This window comes from Melitaea cinxia, chromosome 3 (assembly GCF_905220565.1).
Source record: "Melitaea cinxia chromosome 3, ilMelCinx1.1, whole genome shotgun sequence".
Classification (NCBI taxonomy): Eukaryota; Metazoa; Arthropoda; class Insecta; order Lepidoptera; family Nymphalidae; genus Melitaea; species Melitaea cinxia.
Genome location: NC_059396.1, coordinates 14962592 through 14985200, shown reverse-complemented (window position 1 = coordinate 14985200; position 22609 = coordinate 14962592). Strand labels below are relative to the sequence as shown.

At 32.5% G+C, this 22609-nt stretch overlaps 2 protein-coding genes across 2 annotated transcripts in view; one reads left to right on the top strand and one right to left on the bottom strand.

The window, feature by feature from the left end:
- Positions 1–21368, top strand: part of LOC123669573 (protein unzipped) — a 28707-nt gene extending 7339 nt beyond the window's left edge. Inside the window, exons 2-3 of the mRNA XM_045603174.1 lie at positions 18060–18269; positions 18352–21368. Coding sequence (XP_045459130.1) covers positions 18068–18269; positions 18352–19502 — 1353 coding nt within the window. The 5' untranslated portion in view covers positions 18060–18067 and the 3' untranslated portion in view covers positions 19503–21368. The remainder of the gene's footprint in view (positions 1–18059; positions 18270–18351) is intronic.
- The window catches only part of LOC123669572 (mitoguardin), a 66876-nt gene that overhangs the window by 25862 nt on the left and 18405 nt on the right, over positions 1–22609 (bottom strand). The window lies entirely within an intron of this gene.

Below are 22609 nucleotides of genomic sequence, written 5' to 3'. Positions count from 1 at the left end.
TAGAACAATGCTGGTGCATTAAACGCCAAATAGCCGGAGAACCTTCCATTCGGTGTACACAAAGGAATATTACTGAGTATTGAGGCAGACAATGCGGTGGTAACGGCACAAGTCACTAATTGTGAACCGAGTATCAAGCTCTTCCGTTAGTCCGCTGTCAGTCACAAGCCATAACACTCCCGGGAACTGACATGCCACTATTATAACGTCTCGAACAGAGCGAACCGCTAATATAATGGCCTATGATACTGCATTTTACCTCACTAGATACTTTATTTCTTAGAATCTTACAAAAGTCCGTCTTATACACAAGAAGTTCTGGGAGTTGCGTTTAGTAGCGGGAGTTTAATTGAAAATATGTATATATTTCTTTGTTTTATTTTTACGTTCAAGTTCAGTTTAAACTAAGTGCGATGAATAATATTAAAAATCATTATTAAATTTATTGTTCATTTTTTCGTAATTGCATCTTAATAACGATTAAACATAATAGCCTGTTATGCATTGTGGTTGCGCAAACGCTTTGTAAACCGCTCTAGCCGGGTCGTTGGAGCTAACAAAAGCTTAGTTGTGGTTGAAAGCACGATTCTCTTCTGGAATCCAACTACGTACATTCGGATAACGGTGCTCCAGTTCGAACGGAGCACATCTCAGAGGTAATCGATTTTATTCAAAAGAGTTAGGTTTTTACTTATAACATTTCTAACGGGCTTTAAGTTTTATTGTGTGTATTGTTTTGTTGCAATTGAAAAGAAGGTTAATATTTTAGTTAATAAATCACATTAAGTAGATAATATGATAATTCATTAATAATTGTAACATAATTTGAATTAGACCGAATAGGTCTGATTCTAAGCTGCGTATGGTTCGAAATTGCGTGTGAGGACTTATAAATAGTTTGAGCAACCTTATTGTTTATTCTAGACGGGGCTCGGAAACATCGCACGTACTGTTTTATATCTGTCAACGTTAATGAAGATTATTGAAATTGAGTCGGCTGATGTCTGAAGTCCATTGAATGCTTGACTCGTGGTGGCGCGATGGCGCGACATAATTACATTCTTACTGTAATTATTTTGATTATTGTTATGGTATCTTTATTTCAGCACATCTGAAATACATAACCTAATATTTAAACAAATTATATAAAAACCTAACTGATTTAATAGTTTATAAAACAAATACGAGTATATGAATAACTTTTTTGAGTAGTCTTTTTTTTATTAAACCTATTACAAACAGAAAACGCGGAAACCTCTTTAACGTGACAAGTTTCTCACATTTTGAAATGTTTGTTAACCAAACAAATAATGTGCACTTAAGCTTCTTGACTTGTTGAAGAAGTTGAAAAACAACACACATCATGCCAGTATTTGGATGACTCATAGCGCCAATATGAAAATACTATACATATAGTTTTTGAGCGCATGCTGGTCTCTGGACGCTGGTCTAGAAATCTAGGGATTAGGACTATTAGAATAGTTTTTACTGCTTTTTACGGACTCCCATATATTCATGCAAAGAGATGTAGAGGTGGCTATAAACAGGCAAATAGCTCGCTAGTGTTTCAACTTGCGACATCTCAACAGGAGACGTGTTGAGTTTAACAAGCTCTTGACTTGCGCGCTACCGCAAGGGTCGCATGCGTGCACTGACTTGAGCAAAGTGTACTTTACTTCCACCAGATGAGCGCAAACATCGCGTACCTGGCTTTAGCTGCGGAATCAAAAAGTTTACCGTAATAAGAAAAGCGTTGAAGACAACTTCCTCAACCGTAAATTTTACCGTCTTAGGCACGTTTCCCTTCCTTTCGTTTCGAATTTTTGATTAAAGAACACAATCTTTTCTTCGTTACGTTGGCTGTATATAAAAAGAATGGTTTTTATACAAAACAAAAGTTATAACGAATATTCTTCATCAGTGACAGAAAGTATAATGACATAGTTTTAAATATTATAAAAGAGCTATATTGTGCAAGCATAACTGATATTTAAAAAGTAATATTTATTAGTAGGTAACAAAAAAGATTAAAGAAGTAATCATTTATTTTTGGATTCCAATGATCGTAAAATGAACACTCGAAGTTCAAGAAGCACTATGCTACTCACGTTCGTCACGATAAACTCAGCCTCTTTATTGCTATATTGCTGTTGTACAACGCTAATATTTTTAAACAATTTTGACTGTTATTGCACAACAAGTAGTAAAACTAATCCTTGAATAAGAACAGAGATAACAAAATAGTTGCAAAAGCATTTCGATAGAACGGTTGTAAGGAAATCTTGAGACAAAATATGAAATTACAAACATAGACAATATTATTTCGGCATATCATATAACGAATGCACTTCGAGTGTGACTCCCGTTAGCCCATGCTTCACCGGTCAACCATTTCTTATTATGTAAGTACCTACGTGATTATCTCGTACAAGGATCACAGTAACATAATCATATGATGTTACATGTTTTTACAAACTTTACCCTATCATTTACTTTTAAGGCAGTATACTCGTCTATAAAAACGTTACATATTCGTATAGTTACCATAAAATCTAAGCCATTTCAATTTCAATCAGCTTAATTGAAATTTAATGGATGTAGTTACTTTAGAAGGTAAAACGTAAAAAAAAAAACTGCCATTTAATTTGTTTAAATATTCGCATAGATACTGTCGACCTTGGAACTAGTAATTATAAATTGAAATAAGTAACACTCAGCTCGTTACAACTAAAGTTATTTTACGCTCCAAAATGATTGATTAAATTATTTTTCCCCGACTTTATAATCTTACATGACGTGTTGTGGGATGTAATGAGTACAAACTACAAACTAATTGGAAAAAAAGGGGTATTAAACTTCAAAATAAAAAGTTTGAATTAAGTTTAGGTAAAGATCTTTGTGATTTTATTCACTTCATTTTTTTAATAAATAATTAGTATAAGCAAAGTCTAGTTTTTAAGGATAGTTACTACCCAAATGTTTGTACCCCAATGTTTCCTGTATGATTTAAAATTTATTTCAATTTTTTTTAAACGACTGTAAAAGATTTTTCCTTACACAATGTTACAATTAATTGTCTCATAATATTTTAGTGTGCATAAAACGCTCAAGTGTTTTTTTTAATTACCTAATGTGTATACATACTCGTATTGTTTTTTTATTAAAGCTGTTGACTAATAACAGTTTTAAGCACTTAAAAATAATCTTTTCAAAGATCAAGTTGAGAGTCTAAAGAACTAGTTTAGAGTATTTCGGATAATGACAAACCTCAACGATGCAGATGTTACCGTTTTTGTTTCTTTATTTTCGCGACGCAGATATGATAGATGTTCGTTCAGTTGAATTTCATCAGTTTATTCCTATCCCTTCCCTCCCTATCCCTTTCCAGACAAGATTCGCGAGTATTGAGAATTGAAGATGCGATGGTGACCGATGACTCATCACATCGAACCGCGTTCATCGACCCGCCCTCACGACTCGAAGCCGTTATCGTTAAATTGTTCTTACCGTATTTTTGCAACGCACTCCAAACTAAGTACCTTCCAACCACCAAATAAAGCATTACAATATACCTACCTACATTACCTACCTACGTTACAAATTTCCAATTGAGTTTGAGTAATTTAACAACTCCGAATACTATATGATTGCTCGTAATCTTATTGATTCATTCATCCCAGTGACTTTGACTCATTGTAAAGCAAGTGACGTCATTAAAACTGGAGATCATAGTCTATAAAACCCTTTGCTGGTGTAGGAGTGAGTCACGAGTTACATATATAAATGTTTTTTCAAATTATAATAAAATTACGTGACAGTTGCATTGGGCGATGAGTCTCACCATTGTATAAATTACATAAAATACTCAACATCCTATTGTTTAAAGTGTTCAGATGTGTTGCACTACATTTCGAAATTTGTATTGTAATAAAGATTGCACTACTCAATTCAGAATTATATTCAATGATTATTTTACCTAAAAACTTACAAAATATCAAATACTTTCTTATGTCTTAGTCTAGAACGTTATATATGCATTTAAGTAACTTTCAATATAATACATACTACGGTTCTTTGAGACTGTTCTTTTACTTGTACATTTATCGTCAGAACTAGTTAATTGCAATGGCATTCAAGTTCGAATGTTATGATTTTAATAAACGAATTCGTGTCTGTCAGCATCAGCTTGTTGACGCTAACTTCACCGGAGTTAGGAAGTTAATTAGTGAGATATTGCGGTGTTTATTAGAGCAGTCTGTTTGCGTTAAGTTAGGCGACAGTAATTAATGCCGACTTTGAAAGGGTTTAGTATTATACCAAAGCTGCCTCGGCGCTCTAAAGTTATTGCCAGTATATTAAAGTAAGTTACAGCTTTTATTACTGAGCCGCCATGTTTTAATATGACCCCAACAAAATTTCTGACTGATTAAGTAAGTTTGAAAGCCTAAGCAGCTACTGAATAGAAAAAGTGATGATTTCATATACACTAATCTGAATCTCGGAAACGGCTCCAACGATTTTCATGAAATTTAGTATGTAGGGGATTTCGGGGGAGATAAATAAATCTAGCTAGGATTCATTTTTAGAAAATGTCGTTTTATCTCTGTTTTTAGGCAATGGAAAAATGGCTACAATATCGATAGAATACGAAGGTAAATTTCGCACTTGTCAATAAAGTTGTAATAGCTCATGTGGGAAATCGCCCGGTCGCGGTCGACCGAAAAGACAACACAACATTATTTAGACAATTATTATTTTTCTTTTTTTTCTAATTGCATTCGTTATTTTTTATTTAAATAACCAGTTCATATTTTTTATTATTATGTCGGTAAAATCGAAAAATATTCGTATTTAAATATGATTTCCAAAACTCACGATTTACTAAAAATATCGAGCTAAGCTCGGCCACCCAGGTACTCTTACTTAACAGGAGTAAAATATTATGCACATAGATTATTGATTTTTAAGCAAAGAAAGCATGCTTTGTTTTTATAATACATGTATTTATCATTAAAAGTTCATCATAATTTTTTATTATTAACAGTGAAAGTTTGGTGAAAAATCTTACTGGTAATTATTTTATATCAATAACGTCATTAAATGTTAATTGATGTAACTCCTCTAGACCTACCAAATTGGCTTGATCGAGATGTCAAGACTAAATTAAAATTCATTAAATGAGGCCGGCTTGAGAAAAGTTGCAAATTTACATTTTCCCCAATGATTCCAGGACTCAGTTCGCAATAAATACGTAATGTTACTCGATATCGATTATAGGACCAAGGAGGGGTTGTTTTTATTACCCAGCAGGTATGACATCAGCGAAAGCTAAAGTTTGCTCTTGACATAAATTCCTACAGAGAGAAGGGAACGACGTCGCCATAAATTATCATACATTAAGTTCAGAACATACAAATTATAGGTCAAAAGGAAAAACCCAAAAGATCCTCAAAATCATGCAGTAACTGATTCTAATCTTGAAATATTTCTAAAAAAATGTGTTATAAAATTTGTAATTGAATTCATCCGAGACACAAGTATAAACTAATGAGCAAGTAAAGCGACCCTTCGGACTGGTAGTGTTGGAGGGTACCGAGATTTTAAATAAATAAAATGCAATTAAAACTAGGGAGTGATCGCACAATCACGTGCTCGTAACGAGAGGTACTCTCTCAATGAAATAGACTACGTATTAAAGAAATTGTTAAGGGGATGTAATAAAACCAAAGAAAATAATAATTATTAAAAGTGTTTGCTCGCAAACGAAAAAAAAAAAACGACTTCAATAACATCGACAAGTAATACAACGTAAATAGACGAAAAAAAGTCAAGTAACTACGCGTTATCAAAGTACTCAAAAAGTAGTGATCATCTCAATGAAATTTAAATGAGACTACAAGACAAGTATCAGCTTTCGAATAAAACAAGAATCATCAAAATCGATACACCCAGTGAAAAGATATGCGTATAATACAACGTAGGTCGACGAAAAAATAGTCATGTAAATACTCATTTTTATATATAACTCGAAAAGTACTTGTTCGGTCTTAAATTAACACGGCATCACATGAACCGCACCACCATTTGATCAAATTTCTTTTATTAAAATCGGTCCACCCAGTCAAAAGTTCTGAAGTAACATACACTAAAATATCTCTTTTTTTGGTAGTCGATTAAAAAGTAGTGTCTAAAAGCAGATATGTTTTCTAAGATAATCTCATATATTTAAGCTGAGTCGTAGCTGACTTAGAGTGGAAATTAGCCCTAAACGTCTTACTAATTCGTAGCTACTGCACATAAAACAAACAGCCACGTGCGGGGCGTTACCATGGCAACTGAAGAAACTACGTCGTTTACATCCCTCGTCCTTTCGAACCGTATCGACACATAACATTTTCTATATACATATTACATAATATATCCTCAGATCAGAATTAATAATTTATTTTATCCAACAGATATTTAAGAATCTATTATTTAATATAAGTATAATAGTAAAATACCTATTATTTACGGTTTCTATTCGAAATTATTTAAAAAGGATCATTCTTTCTTTATTATCTTCGATTTAAAAAAAATATTTAAAAAAAGAAACGCGAGTTTCGTTAAGAGTATGACAAATTAAAATTGTCGGTATAATATATATCGACAAGCTTTTCAAATCAGTGACCCGAAATAATAACTCCATAGGACAAAGGGCCGGCAGATTACTTTGGGCAATTTGGGATTCGAAGGGTGGAGGCGGTCGAGACTTATCTTAGTCTGACGTCATGACGTACGTTATGTTTTCGTATTTCATTTCGAATATTCCATGTACAAAATTTATTCCTAAAATAAGTCTCTAGCGGGAAGGTGTATTTATACTTTTCACGTGATTATGCTCTTTACATAGTTATAATGTATGATCTAATACATTATCACAAACTACTGAATTAATAATACGACGATACTAGACGTAAATTGGAGTTGCGTTAATTATCCTCTAAAATATATTTAAAACAATATTTTGAAATAATACCTTGTTATGTAAATATGGCTGTCTCAAAACCTTCTTGGTTTGTGAAATCGACCGTGTTTATAAATAGTAATATCATCTGAATATATCACTAGTTTTGGCTGAACGATGTAATCGTTTTGTGGTTCGCCTGAACTACAAATACATTGTGTCCTTTGAATTATTTTAACCCTGTCAGTGTGTGGTGTATTTTGATCGGATTCCCCTATTGGAAATCCCTACGTCCATGTGCGCTTTTGTGGTTAATTGAACGATTTTGCAGGACCGTAATGTGAGCGGCAATGTTTCGATAACATACGAGTAAGTTCGGAAAATTTACTCTTTGAATGTATAGGTATATTTATTTTGTGTTACTTTTTATCCGTGTTGAACTTTGTTATGAAGTAACAAACGATATCCGAAACAGCAAGCACTAACGTTACTTATAAAATTCATTAACCTTATCATCAATTTACTTTGGAAACGAAAAAGAATTGGAGAACGGCGTCTACGTCGGCGCGCTTCTGTAATAATTGAAATGCGACCTAATAACATCAACATAATCGAGACTGACCTGACTGAGAACGCAGTAATTCACTATAAAATAAATCTTATTTATACATTTATAAAGGTTTATCATCAGAATAACTATGCTTTTTTTAAAAATTGATTTCTAGTTAAGTGACGTTAATCGTCACTTTAATGGTAAAGAAACGAAGTATTATAACTGCACTTCAGTCCACGAACAGCTCAGAGAACACTTATTAAGTTCGAGAAGTTAAGACGGTATAGGTATACAAAGACGCTGGTATCTGGTTTCTAAGTGTTCATTGTAATAAGTCACAATGGGTCCGTTGCCGTGGCGAAGGCTAAACCACCGCTGCATAACGACTGCATTATCACACACGGTGCTGCAATGTGACGCATTTATAATAATAATAATAACGTTTCAACCACATTTTATTATGCGAAACCGTGTGCAATTTCGAACTACTTAATAGAAAAATATTTAAAGTCATTTGATAAATCTGTAACCATTTCGTGTCCTAAATTAGATTCAATTGGCGACAATAAATGTCACGTAAACATTGTTTGTATAGACTTCTAAGAGAACAAAAAGAATTGAAATGGTATGAAGGAATATTCAGAAAGTACGGTTATAGTTGATCTGCTTAATTAATTGCGGTAACCAGAGGCAGTTTTCATTCCATTACATAGGGTTAACCACAAACGCAATTTTAATAGAATATTACGAGTACGTCGTCAGCTTTCGTTTATACGGATGTAATATGACTTAATTGATATAAAAAGAAAGGTTTATCTTAATTGGCATATATATCTGCTAGGTTTAAAATAGACAAGACTACAGTATGACTTAATTAGCTTAATTGAATGTTGTTAAAGTACATCTTATAATGCAGTAACTGCTTGAAGAACGGTATCTACCGTTCTTTGCAAAGCAGATTTAAGATTCTTATATAGATACAAAATATTAAGCTATACCAATATTACAACAATAAACCAAGAGTTCGAATTGGAATTCAATTTATGTTTTAGAACTAAAACGCTGAATTTTAAACAAAAGATAATCAATACGAAATTTGCGCTTCAAATAATGTCACGGCATGCAAAAAAACTTCAAATTGATAAGTAGAATTGAATTCTTCAGTGATGTCATCATTGCTCTAAAAATAGTCCGTTTCACAACTGTTTCTGGAGCGTGTGCCCACTGTTATCCTGCTAAGAGACAGGATGAAATAAACAAGTCAGTTTTTGATGAATGCACTTATGCGTATTATACTAGTGTCGCAGATAAAAAGAACTGCTAAAATTGGATTGTAGTCAGAATTTTTATGTCGTATAAAAAACTTGCGTTAAATACAAGTTTGCCTACTGAACCTATGATCATCAAACTATGAGATACTTGTGGGCCTTTCCATTGACAATTCTGAATTTAATCTTACTTTTTACAGAGGAGTTCAACTATTACGCAACATATTTGAAGCTTACAGAACATTGTTGAAATGGAAAAAACAACACAATTGCTCATTGCCAGGACTAATTTATCGCGGCAAGGTGATAATGTAGAAAAATATTTAATAAATAGTGTTATATAACTGGGCCAAAGTGTCGGCTGTCGTCAGTATGACGGTATCATAAGTGCTACTATTATCGACAATCAGACGACCTTGCAGCTCGTTGTCGCAAATCGTGGGGAGCCAGATTGTCATCCTTCATTCCGGCATCCGCCTTACTTGCATTTTTATTATGTAATTTAAACTGCGTCACCTTTTTTGTGCTTACACACACGGGTTATAGCAATAAAGATTATGACTGAACTGTAGGTCCATTTAATTTTTTTGTTTTGTTTCAATTTATTACTCATAATGTAATTGGTTATTGTACATTTTATTATTGACTTACAAACGTTCTTTGCGGGAGTAAAGATCAACAACCTTATCATTTTTTTGTTAAACTAACAGATATATAATGTCTAATAAAATACTTTGTTTATTAAACTTTCCTTAAATAATTCTTACGTCGTAATAATTTACATTTCGATCGTTGCCTGAAGTACTTAATTGGTAGTTGTCTGCAATAAAATAGTGATCGCAATGAGAGCAAATATTAAAATAAAATATACAACAAATAATTTTCTCAAACAAAATAAGCATATGTAATGATACCCGACTTTTGGAATATAATGATACAAGATTTATTATCCCTGAATGTAATTAGTATCGAGCCTGATTTATCATATAATTTTGCCTTTAAATGCGCCGTCACCAGTTATCTGTATTGAATTGCGGTCGTTGACACTTTACGGCAATTCTATTCGCAGACTCTATAATAAACCTAAATTCATTAAAAACTCGTACAATATACATTTTAGTCACGCTTTCAAAACGGAAATGTATTCGTTTGAATATGAACTATTTTATCCTGTAAATCTCCCAACACCGTCACGCTTCGTGAGCCTCATTGATTGTCGTTGATAGCACGACTGCAAATGATAGTGAATTATATTGCTAGATGTGTATCGACTCAGATCAGACATTAATATCGTTGTAAACATTATCGAACTTTCTTTATGTATAAGCTGCAGTTAAATGAGTGAGTGGCGCTTATATTAATGGATTGGATATTGACATCGCTATTCAGGGCACGTGCAAACCATTGCGTGATGCCTAGCGGACAGTCTCCAACACTTACGGTTACTTACAAGCTATTAGTCTGAAACATTAATAGATAAATCCAATCTATCTGGTTATGCTACTCAAGGAAACAGATAAGTGTAAATTCATAATTTTATATAACAATATCTACGATATGATTGTTTTTTTTTATAATTATAGTCTGGATTAGAAAGCGACAAAACTGGCTAACATTGAGCGATCATTTAATTGTCTTGTCGAGTACCCTACGTCTAGAGCGCGAGTTACGTCGACAGCGAGAAGCAAACCCGCATCCTATTGTTTTAAGAGCTTTAGAGTGTTATGAGTATGACGATTATGAATGACTCAGTTGCGGTAACCCTGTGCTAACCATCCACGTTTGTAATCCATGTTTTGTGTGAGTAAGAGTTAGTCGAGTAAACATACGTCATATACATCGTATCGCGCTAATAATTACAATAAAATTCCCTTTAATAGAATCAATTAATATGACCTAATTTTTGAGGGTAAGTACAATACAGTTGCGTCCAGTTATCTTCATTTGAAAAAAAAGGAACTTATAGGAATGTATAACAATAACATCATCGTTGCGAAATGTTGCAACTAGAGCATAAAGCACAGCATTCTATTGGATACGAAATGACTCTTAGCGCACTGTTATTCCCACGCTATCAGCTGGTTCATGCGCCAGTGCGTACGCGCAGCAACCCGCAACACTACGCACCGACGACGTCACCGGCTCGGGGAATATTGGCGCCAGATAACTGAAACGTAACCTTTATATTCTATATTTATGGTGAACGATATTTTCTTTAGTTACTTGCAGTATTATTCACATTTAAATATTTTCTAATAAATATTTTAAGTGATTTTGTGAGCTTTATAAGTTCATATAAAAAACGGAATGTAAATTGTTATATTGTAGTTTTCTGCTTCGTAAATATTGCTCAAATGCGTAAACGGACATGTAATATCTGCAGTAAATGTTTTCGACGCTACCATGGCAGACTGTAACAATAATAAAGAGAACAATATACTGTATGATTTATTGACAGTTAGCCAGAGCGCGGCGGCGCCCGGGAGAGCAATTTATACTGCCGCAAAAATACCGATGACCGGCAGAATAGCTATAGGTGTATTGTCAGTTGTCACGAGTTAAAATAACATTAACAGTCGACATCTCTTTAAGTGAAACCAACGGATGGTAAATGGGCATTTCAAAATCACCTTCTATAATTACGTAAAATAACGCTTGATGTTTGAAACATATAGTAGAACATAATACAACGGCACTAAATCTACCGATATTTTTCAGATAATGTGGATAATATTAAGAATAAATCGAGGTTGTCACAAATTAACTGTTTGCTATTACTCTGGAAAGTTAATAAAGCAATTGTACTTATAGGGAATGTATGTCAGAGTGAAATCCGAACTAATTTAATCAGCTATTGAGATGTATGTATATCTGATAATGAAACCATTAGCACCATAATTGCCTAACAGTACCGACGAAGTTTCTAATCAGTGTTCATTGTTCTTGGACAAATTGTGTGAAAGTTCGACGGATCGATCCTCTAATATTTCACCGGTTTTAGAAAGGAGAAAGACATGATGTCAGAAATTATACTTAAAAATAAATTGATTCCTAAAATAAAATATTCGTGTATTGTCGATGTTAGCTCGTTATTGACACAAGTGTTCACATATCTTAGTGCTAAATATTAATCAAGTGCCTCTTCTGCGCTTAAAGTAAATATTGGAAATAAAATAGGTATATGTACGTAGGTATGTGATAATTGTCTGGCCGTGATTTAGAATTTTTTTTTTTTTTGTTTATTCAGTTCCACACTGAATATTATGTCAAATTATAATAATGATAATAAAGCTTTATTTATTCCATACATATCTGAATTACAAAAAGATTTAAATATAATGGTACTGGAAGAATCAGTAAAAAATATCAAAACATCATAGGTAATCATTGTAGCTATATATGACAAATTTGATTTTTCATTATTACTTATGTAACCAATCAATACATTCAATCAGTTCATATTTGCAAAATAATAATGTATAATAATAACAATATATTGTTGTTATTATTATTCATCATTCACATTTTTTCGATTATGTCGAATTACTATTACTTAAAAAAAAAAAAAAAACGATGTAATCCAATATAATTTGCTACTAGATAAACGTTACGCCATTTTTAGAATATTGATGAAAATGTTTACCAAGCACTTAATTGTCGCAAATGCTTACGCGTTAAATTTAGTTAGTTTAATATTCGTTCCACCTTCAATGATTGTAGAACTGACGAAAGGAGTACAAGCTTAGAGCTCTTTCTCTTTGCAAGAAACAAAGATAAGTTACATTCTAGGTATTCAGTTGACGATTAGTCTAAGGGCAGACTTGTAAGGCTTTCAATTATCTATAAACTTATTGTATGATTAAATTAAATGGATGAGTTTTAAAACTCATATACAAAATTTTTATACAAAAGAAATTTCGGATTATAGAAATTCGGATATGAAAGCAATGTGGTGCACCTAATCCCGTTCTATACTAAGCGGGCGTCACTAATCCTGTACGTTATTGATTGCTACAACACAAATAATGCTATTAGTGTGCAAGCAGACCACTTTTGGTGAAGGGTCTTTTTTATACGCGTGAGGATTTACATACGCATAAAGAGTTTTAAAATTGTTTCTTTTTCAAATCTCCACAAATACTATTATTTTTTCCACTGTGAATAATTTATTACAAAATAAAATTAATGTCACAACAATCTTTAAGTTCTCACAAAAATGTTTGTACAAATAAAATATAAATATTGTTTCCGTCATATCTTAATCGAAATAAGTTTATAAATAATTTAATATTTATCTCTTTGCTAAACGTTCTTGATAAATGGTTCTCAATAAAACAATTCCAACTATGGAGCTGGAGTATCACAGTGACAAGCGACTCGTGATACATAAATCATAGGCATCTGTCATTATTACACCGGTGGCTCTTTGAGAGCTTTCGTGGCTAGTACTTTACATAAAGATGCTTATTACGATAAAATGACATTCTTCAAGTTTAAACGACTGACTTAAATAAATATATTATCATGAGTCTTCAAAACAACTATTTGTATTTTTATATATTTGTTTTAATGTAATAGTTTGCAATGTCAAGAACTTGTAATAAACATTGAAATACAACAGCGAGTGAGTCGTTATGAAGTTATGTAATTACATTTAAATAATCGTAAAATTAAACGGCCTCCGTCGACCACGTAGGTGTACTATAGTACGAATGTTTACTACGAGAGCGATATTATTGAGTTTAATATGAATTGTAAACACGATGATATCATCACAATATGAACAAATTAATGCGAAACGAAACTTGACGTACCTTTTATTTTTATATATCCTAGTTCGTATATAAATAATAATAAGCGCTACCGTTCTTACTTCATGAAAGTAATCATTATTATGAAGTAATTCACTTCCCCATTCAAAAGTACACACTTAAATGTTTCTTAAAAACATTATAATATATACGACAGAGACACAGACGTTAGCATTTCATTCGCGAATCTAAAACAATGTAAGAGAATATTAGGATTACATCTCTATTCATAAAATATACTTGATATGTTGCCTTGCTAGTTTTTGAACCATATTTTACACCCAGAAATTTCTAAATGACGTAATAAAAAAAACCTGTCCACTTTAAATTTTTTGAGATTTGAAAAAAGTGGATGAATAAAAAATATAGATAAATATATGGAGAGTGTGAAATAATATTAGGAATTGAAAAATTTCAAACAACGAAACATGACAATAACTTTAAATTGTATCTCATTAGATCCCTACAGTACAAAACTTACGAAATATACCTAAATCATTGCTAATCTCCTCTATCTTCAAACGTGCACAAGAATCTTCGTAATAGATTCATTGTCTCCTTATACGCGTATCTAAAGGTATGTCTGTAGATCGAGCAATTGTTCGTAACAAGTGAGGAGGACTCAAACAAGAGATTTCCTTGTTTTATTGGAAGTGGTGTTTCCCCTAGTCACGTCGTCGGGTGTTACACAAGCATACGGACCATGGTGGAGAGAATTGTGTTAAAAATGAAATCTTTAACGCAATCTAAGTAGAAATAATAGTTTTTCCTTTACTTTAGGTTGTGATCAAATTTATAGCACCAGTATGATTACTTTTTATACGATTAAATAGGATAGAAACAAACTATTAGGCAAGGATGTTAAATCAATTACTTTTGGTCTGTCAGTTCAACGAATGAATATATCCGGTTAAGTTTTTTCTATATTTATACAATAAGTACTCATAGTACGAATTTATATCAAATTAATAATAGTAATTACGTATAAGTATGTTCCTCTTATTGATGTCCGTGTTTCCTAATGTAACTTTATAATTCACATTGCGTCCGGGATGTTAATGAATGGAATTTTTTTTGAAACATTTACAAACAAGCGTAACGTCCGGTCTTATTAAGACAATCTATTAATTATTAATTATACCTAAACCGTTTAGTTCATCCTTACTTAAGTTCGATTAGTCATTATCATTCTAGTGAATTAAATTAATTACTAATCCGACGATTTTGAGGCCTCAAAATAACGTAATAAGAATTTATGATCGATATATATATATTTTTAAATATATAATTGTGTTTATTCTTAAACAAATAATTGACTTTAATTTATATCGAGAAGTATATATAGTACAATATTAGCGCTAACGCAAAAATTACTCACCGGCTTTCGAATAATAAAAAAATAATAAAAATCGGTCAGCCAGGAAAAAAAATACAGTCGAATTGAGAACACCCTCCTTTTTGAACTCTTTTTTAATCGACTTCCAAAAAAGGAGGAGGTTCTCAATTCGACTGTATTTTTTTTAATGTATGTTACATCAAAACTTTTGACCGGGTGGACCGATTTTGACAATTTTTTTAATCGAAAGGTGGTGTGTGTCGTCAATTGGTCCCATTTAAATTTATTTGAGATCGAACTACTAATTTTCGAGTTATATCTAATAATGCGTTTTTACTTGACGCTTTTTTCGTCGACCTACGTTGTATTATACCGCATAACTTTTTACTGGATGTACCGATTTTGATAATTCTTTTTTTGTTGGAAAGGGGATATCCCTGGTTTGGTACAATGATAAGGAAAGTTATAGAAAGTTTAGGTCTTTTCGAGTTATATCTAATAATGCGTTTTTACTTGACGTGCCGATTTTGATAATTCTTTTTTTGTTGGAAAGGGAATATCCCTAGTTTGGTAACCAGGATCTGATGATGGGATCCCAGAGAAATCGAGGGAAACTCTTGAAAATCCGCAATAACTTTTTACTGGGTATAACGATTTTAATAATTTTTAATTTAATCGAAAGCTGATGTTTGTCATGTGGTCACATATAAATTTTATTGAGATCTGATAACTACTTTTTGAGTAATCTTTGATAACGCGTAGTTACTTGACTATTTTTTCGTCGGTCTAAGTTGTATTACTCGTCGATGTAATTGAAGTCGGTTTTTTTTTTTCGTTTGCGAGCAAACACAATTATATAAATGTCAGGTACAATTAACATGATTTATATAATAGTATTTAAAAAAAAAAAACATTTATACTGACTTACCGTTAACAATGGCGCCGGGCTGAATTCTATCGACCAGATCATTTTAATTAATTTCCTACATCACAAGTATACGTCCATATTACGTCCACCTACACGTTAAATACCACAATACATATATAATTATAATTCAATGTCAAGATAAACTCTAGCATAAGTGTAATTTTTATTACAAACTTACATTAGATAAAACGAAAGGACAGTTTTACCAATGGTATTAAGTAATCTCAAGACTACTCTTTTCTTTCTGAACAACATTGACGAGTGAAATATATGACTAAAATAAGCATGATTTAAAATAATAATGTACCTTTTATTTTAATCCTAAACCAAATAATTTGTAACACGTATACAAAAGATTATTCATTAAACTTTTTATTTTAAAGTAGGACGATTATAATATTGAAAAACGTTTAACTTTTCAAGTACAAACTTAACTACTAGAAATTCAGATGTCAGTCAACTTATCAACAACTTAGTATTTTTGTTATTTACTTTTAGTGACTCATTACGTCATGTCTAAAAATCGATATGAATATGTAATGCCATAAAGTTGTACGGTCGAGAGTTCGTGGCTTTTGTATGGCATACTTCCAACGCAGTATAAAATACCAACGTACCCTACGGCAATTACTCTTTGTTTAATTTGTACGCAGCTAATTTAGATTACTGTGAACCGCATATGGTTATCATGAGCAATATATCAATAGTCGATCTAATAACAAGTGAACGGGGCGTCAGGATTTGTGTCGTAGCAAATGGACCGTGTCAATCCTCAGTTGAACTTATTAATTGAATTAAATCCGTCGACTACGGTATTAACTATGAGTTATTCGTTACTATTATCAATAATTAAGATTTACGACTTACTTCATATTTAGTAGGTTCAATCAGCTTTAATTTTTGTACAAAAATATGTTGCTTTTGCCGTAAACATGTCAATGACAGTGTATGTTTTGTCGAATTTAAAATAAACTGGTCCATTTGTGTCAATCTTCATTATTTTAATTTTCAAATAGAGGTCGTCATCGAGTAACCCTGAAACGCAGAATTACTTAGAATAAATTAAAGGCTTTATTCTAAACAGGTTTCAAATTTAGATAATTTCCAACGTGTGTTAAACATAACACGTTTTTGCGGACTAAGAAAGTCCATTCTATTAAGTTCGAAATATTTATGTGTATCTAAATCTTACCCTCCTGATTTATGTTAGATTCGGTACGATAGGGTAGATAGCGAGCGATATTTGGGAACGCCATTTACTTCTATAAAATATACTGTTGATTATAAAATTCTTCAGATACCAGATACGTAAAAACGCATATTTATTGATCGCATTAGATCGATTCGCTTGGCGCCTTCCCGTCCACCCCACGCGTAACGCGTCTCTAGCTGTACTCGTGCTTAATAACTAAGTATATATACGCGTAGAACTAATTAAATAACCATTAACACTTTACATTTATGTGTACCCCTCCAATAATATGCGATCGACTGCAGGAATGTATACCAACTGTAATATTTTCCGCGTATTACTCGTATTTCGTAATTTTAGTTGTAAACGCATCGATTATATTCGTTGTTTTATAACCGTGTCTCCTCTAAGTTATATTAACAGTTTGCACGGTGTGACTCCTCAGCGTAAAAGCTAAATTGCTTTGGTAACTTTGTCAGGAAAATTGAGTTTTGATGCGATCGTACCACAAGCTTGTTTACTTCAACCTACATCCGCTCACCCTTCTACTTCGAGTTTACGTTTATTCGATTTTATATACGATTTTAAATATAAGAAAATGTTCACAGTTATATTTATGTAAAGTTAATACCAAATATAGAGACATAACTTTGTGTACTAATTTCAAAAATCTATATACAAGACATGCATTAATAGAACTCAAGGCAAACACGACGCAATATTATTATTTACCTTGAATATTTAATTTCTTCTTAGTTAATAAAAAAGGAAAGTATAGGTATTAGATATATCTGAGCAGCAAAAAATAAATAAATTGGCAATTAAATATTTTAAAGGTTGCAAATTTTAACCCGAAAAATAGGTTACAGCTATTGAACCAAAGTTCACCTTGGCCTTATGCCAAAAAGACAGAGCTGGTATCCGCAGTGTTTAATCTATACTTCAATGATAAATAAAACTACATCAAAGTTTTGCCTTAATATATGGAAAGTTTAAAATATACTAAAATACATATTTTATTACAGGTGCAAACATGAAAAAGACAAAAAGTTGTACTAGCGGATGGTGGGTCGTGTTACTGACAGCCACGCTGGCAGTGGGCGCCCTGGCCGATGCAGGTGTTGGTCTCTTTAACGCGAGGTTGAAACAAGTCATCACCTCGAGCACTCTTAAATGGTCTAACTTAAAGAAAGAATCGATGGAATATTATGTCACAGGAGCAGATTCGGAACAAGGTTAGAAAAAAGTTTTAAAAAGCCTTATTAGCTAACAATAAATGTTTATTTTTCAAATTTCTGATTTTTCAATTATTTTCAGGTCCCATATATCTGTGCAGAACTCGTCACGAAGGTGATATGTTACTGGGACAGCTCAGACCGGACTACACTTCCTGTGCAGTGTCGGGGAGTAAGAGCTATAAACTATTTGAAGTATTAGAAAATATCGAAAATGCCTCATTAATTATGTGGAATTCTTGGAATAAATTTATTTCGAAACCAAGCGGTGCAATCGTGGTGGATTCTTCTGTTGATTCTGTTTTCATAGGTCGAATTAAAGCTGACAGTGGATTTTCACATAATATTGGAAGGATTATTTATGAAAGTACTGTTGGATTATTGATCACTTTCGACGATAGAAATAAGGAACTAGAAGAAAACAGCGGGGAAATTCTAGTAGAAATTGAACCACTGAGTTATAAATTGGAAAACGTCGAGTTGGACTTAGAGACTCAGCACGAACGACAAAGCGATCCTCAAGTTTACGAGGAACGAATTTTAAGAAACGATGGCGATGTCGCTGCCACTGTCACGACCGAAATTGAATACAAATATAATTACACCTTGTCTTGGGGCCACGGACACGGAATCGCTATCGGGCTGAATACGACCATCGAGATGAGCGATGGTACTTTAGAACAACAAATAGAATGGGCTAATCCATTTTCCGAAGAAAGAAAAGAATTGTATAAAATAGAAAAATACCTCGAACCAGGAACTGCTTGCAATGTAACATTCAGAGGCAATAACACAGATCGCGACGTACAGTACACGGCTAAATTGGTAACCTTCTACAAAAACAACAATGCGCGATCGAGGCAAATGAGGGGTGAACGAAACGAGAATACGGTCGAAGTGGAAGCTATCTACGGTGAAATTTACTATACTGTGAACAACACCCTTGTACCGACAACGACGACGACCACGACTACAACCACAACTACCACTACCACTACCACTGAAGCGCCGGCGCCACAGCCACCAGCTATAGAAGGAAACGATGTCGGTATGATTATGGACAGCAACGATATATCAGGAGACAGTGGCGAGGATATGGTAAAAGCGCCACCCGTGAAGGAAGATATCAATAGGTCTGTGGTCGGAGGTCTCGGTAGTAATCCCAACGGCGCCACTAGCTATAGGATTGTCTCTTTAACATTACTCGTATCAATGTTCACTCTTTTGCTATAATTTCTTTGCCACATATATAGCTTTCCTTGTAAATAAAAAAGATTATATCATTGACATGTTAGTTGCTTCACATTGTTGTATATGCGGCAACTAAGCTTTATGCCGTTGTTTATCCGAGAATAGGTTAGTCCAGCTCGGTACTTTATGTAAATAATATATTAAAAAAAGGTTTTGTTTACAAGACATTCCTGTTAAATTTTTCATTCCAATTGTAAAAATTGAAGACCTTTAACATCTCATTGTATATAGATTTTGTAAATAGTTAAGAGTATGGAAGTCGCAGAGCGACAACAAATATCTTTACGGCGGAAGAGAATCGATCAGGTATGTCGGTTGGAAAATAGCTAAAATATAGCACTGTTACCAGTCCACAAATACATTTTCAGTTGTAAAGAGAAATGGCTATAAAAATAAAGCGAATTGTTATTTTAAAAAATGTAATATATACAAGACAGTGATTTAAATAATTTAACGGTATGACGAAAATATATCAACTAGTTTTTTGTTTGAGGAAAGATGTAATGTACCTTATGAATATATATATACGTTTACATTTTTGGGTCACTAATATCATACCTTGCTTACATTAGACAAATTACTTGTAATGTTCTGAAAAGATCTTATTAACCTTTGATCTATTTTCGTTGGTCTATTTTTAAAAGATACGTCCCACGACACTTTGTATCACGACGCATTGAAAATCCGAACGAAAATAGTATTTAATCACTCTCTACAATACCTCTGTCGATTTCTATTTTAATATTTTAAGTTATTTTAAGACAAGATTATAAAATCAGACAGAATAAAATATATCATTCGTATTTTAAAACTTTTAGCGGTAGATATTTAATTTATTTGTTGTTTTAGGTTAGTGTGAAAAAATGAAACAAGTATACACTTAAGTTCCGTACATGTATTATTGAGAAATATTTAAACATAACTATAACTTTGTTATTACCAAAGTTACATTACTTTAAAAGTCTACCTAATTATAAGAGTAATAGTTTATGGAACAGTAGCTTCCTGTTGAGCGATGCATCAATAACGTACACCAATTAGCTGATAAATTAACTGTAAGTTTTATGTTGCTTAGCTGTGTATCGTGAAGTGAAAAGAATGAATATTTTTATATGGACAAATGTGGGACCGGTGCGCGCCTATTACAGTAGTGACAACTGCGCATCTGCCCTCACATTATTATAATTATTATATGTATGTACTATGTAAACCCTAAATTAATGTAACCATTCATACATCGTAGTGTCATTATTAAAATCACGTGTCCATAGAATTGTAAAACGATTATTGTTATGTGATTTATATTTAGTATCAAATTTTGAATCTCATTATTAACGTTATTTGTAAAGATCAATATCCCACCTAGCGTAACATTATCGAGTAAGATTAGAATTACTACAAATTTTATCATTGAAATGTATTCAAATATTGAGAGATGATGCGTAAGCTTGTATCACATGATTGCCTGCAACGTATGTTATAGATAGCGATGACTCGAATAAATAATATTATATATTGTATTTTTTCAAATTTTATATTGCATTTGAATTGTAATCGTGTAATTCTCATTATAAAAGGCACGTTTCGTATTCGTTAAACAAATGAACCTATTGGTGTATCATAAATTATTCGCTTTATAGAAAGTCCTTTTGTCAAAATTAATATTTATACTTGAATCTCAACCATCAAGATTGTTTGCGAAGCATAATTGTGATGTTCTATGTAAGTTTTGTTTTCAATCATTAAAGTGTAATTATAAAAAAGGCTTATTATTTTTCATTTAACGATATTAATGGAGCACTCAAAAAGTGAAAATTGTAATTTGTATTATACGAAAATATAACCATATAGAAATCCTTTTTCACTTGATAGAAACTTTATCGTCATTCCATTAAAAGCAAAATAAAACATAATGTGTTACTAAAACAGAAAAATTCAATGAGATGTCGATTTACAAACGTGACATAGGTTCACTGTTTTGTTACAAATTACTCACACTCAAATTGTGTTATGAAATAGTAAATAATATTAGTAGGTAGGTAGATAGGTAACATTGGTATGAAGAATCTGGTTAAAATTCAAACAAAGACAACTTCATCCTTTTACCAGTTTCATCATTTATAATTGTGTTGGCAGGCAAACGAAAAAAAAACCGACTTCAATTATATCGACAAGTAATACAACGTAGGTAGATGAAAAAAAAGTCAAGTAAATACGCATTATCAAAGATTACTCCAAAAGTTGTAATCAGATCTCGATGAAATTTAAATGTGACCACACGATAAACATCGGCTTTCGATTAAATTAAAAAATCATTAAAATCGGTATACCCAGTAAAAAGTTATGTAGATTTTTGAAAGCTTCCCTCGATTTCTCTGGGATCCCTTCATCAGATCCTGGTTTCCTTATCATGGTACCACACCGGGAATATCTTCTTTCCAACAAAATAAGAATTATATATATATATAAGGTCGAATTGAAAAACCTCAATGTCAAAAATGTCAATCAATCTATACAACGTTTCAAAAATAGTACAAAAATGTTTTCGATTATTTATGCTACGGACATGGCATCAGGTTAAATCGAAATAAGATAAAATAATAAACGTGTTGCTTAAATAAACAAAACTATAACGGTCGATGACACAAACATATATGTGTGGCTATACATCTTAATACAGTATAGCAAACTTACTTTTATAGAAAGAGTACTGAGTATTCACTTGAAAAATAAAAGAAAGAGCTGTTTGATTATGAAGAAGCGACAAGCGTACCAACTGCAATGGAAAGAACGTTCAATTGACCTCATTTTGAACAATGGGCTTTTATGAGCAGATTAAAAATAAAACAAAATTCCTAATAATAGTTATTAACCGACTTCTAAAAAAGGAGGAGGTTCTCAATTCGATTGTATTTTTCTAACATATTGCATTCAGCCTGTATCACCCCACAGCTACCCGAGTAGAAAAAAGGTCAGGCTCAACCAGATCATGTATCTGGACCGGATCAGGATAGAATAAGGCATGCATGATCCGGCAAGCTCTATCAGGACCAGGTCCGGTCCAGACAAGGATAGCCTGATATAAAATA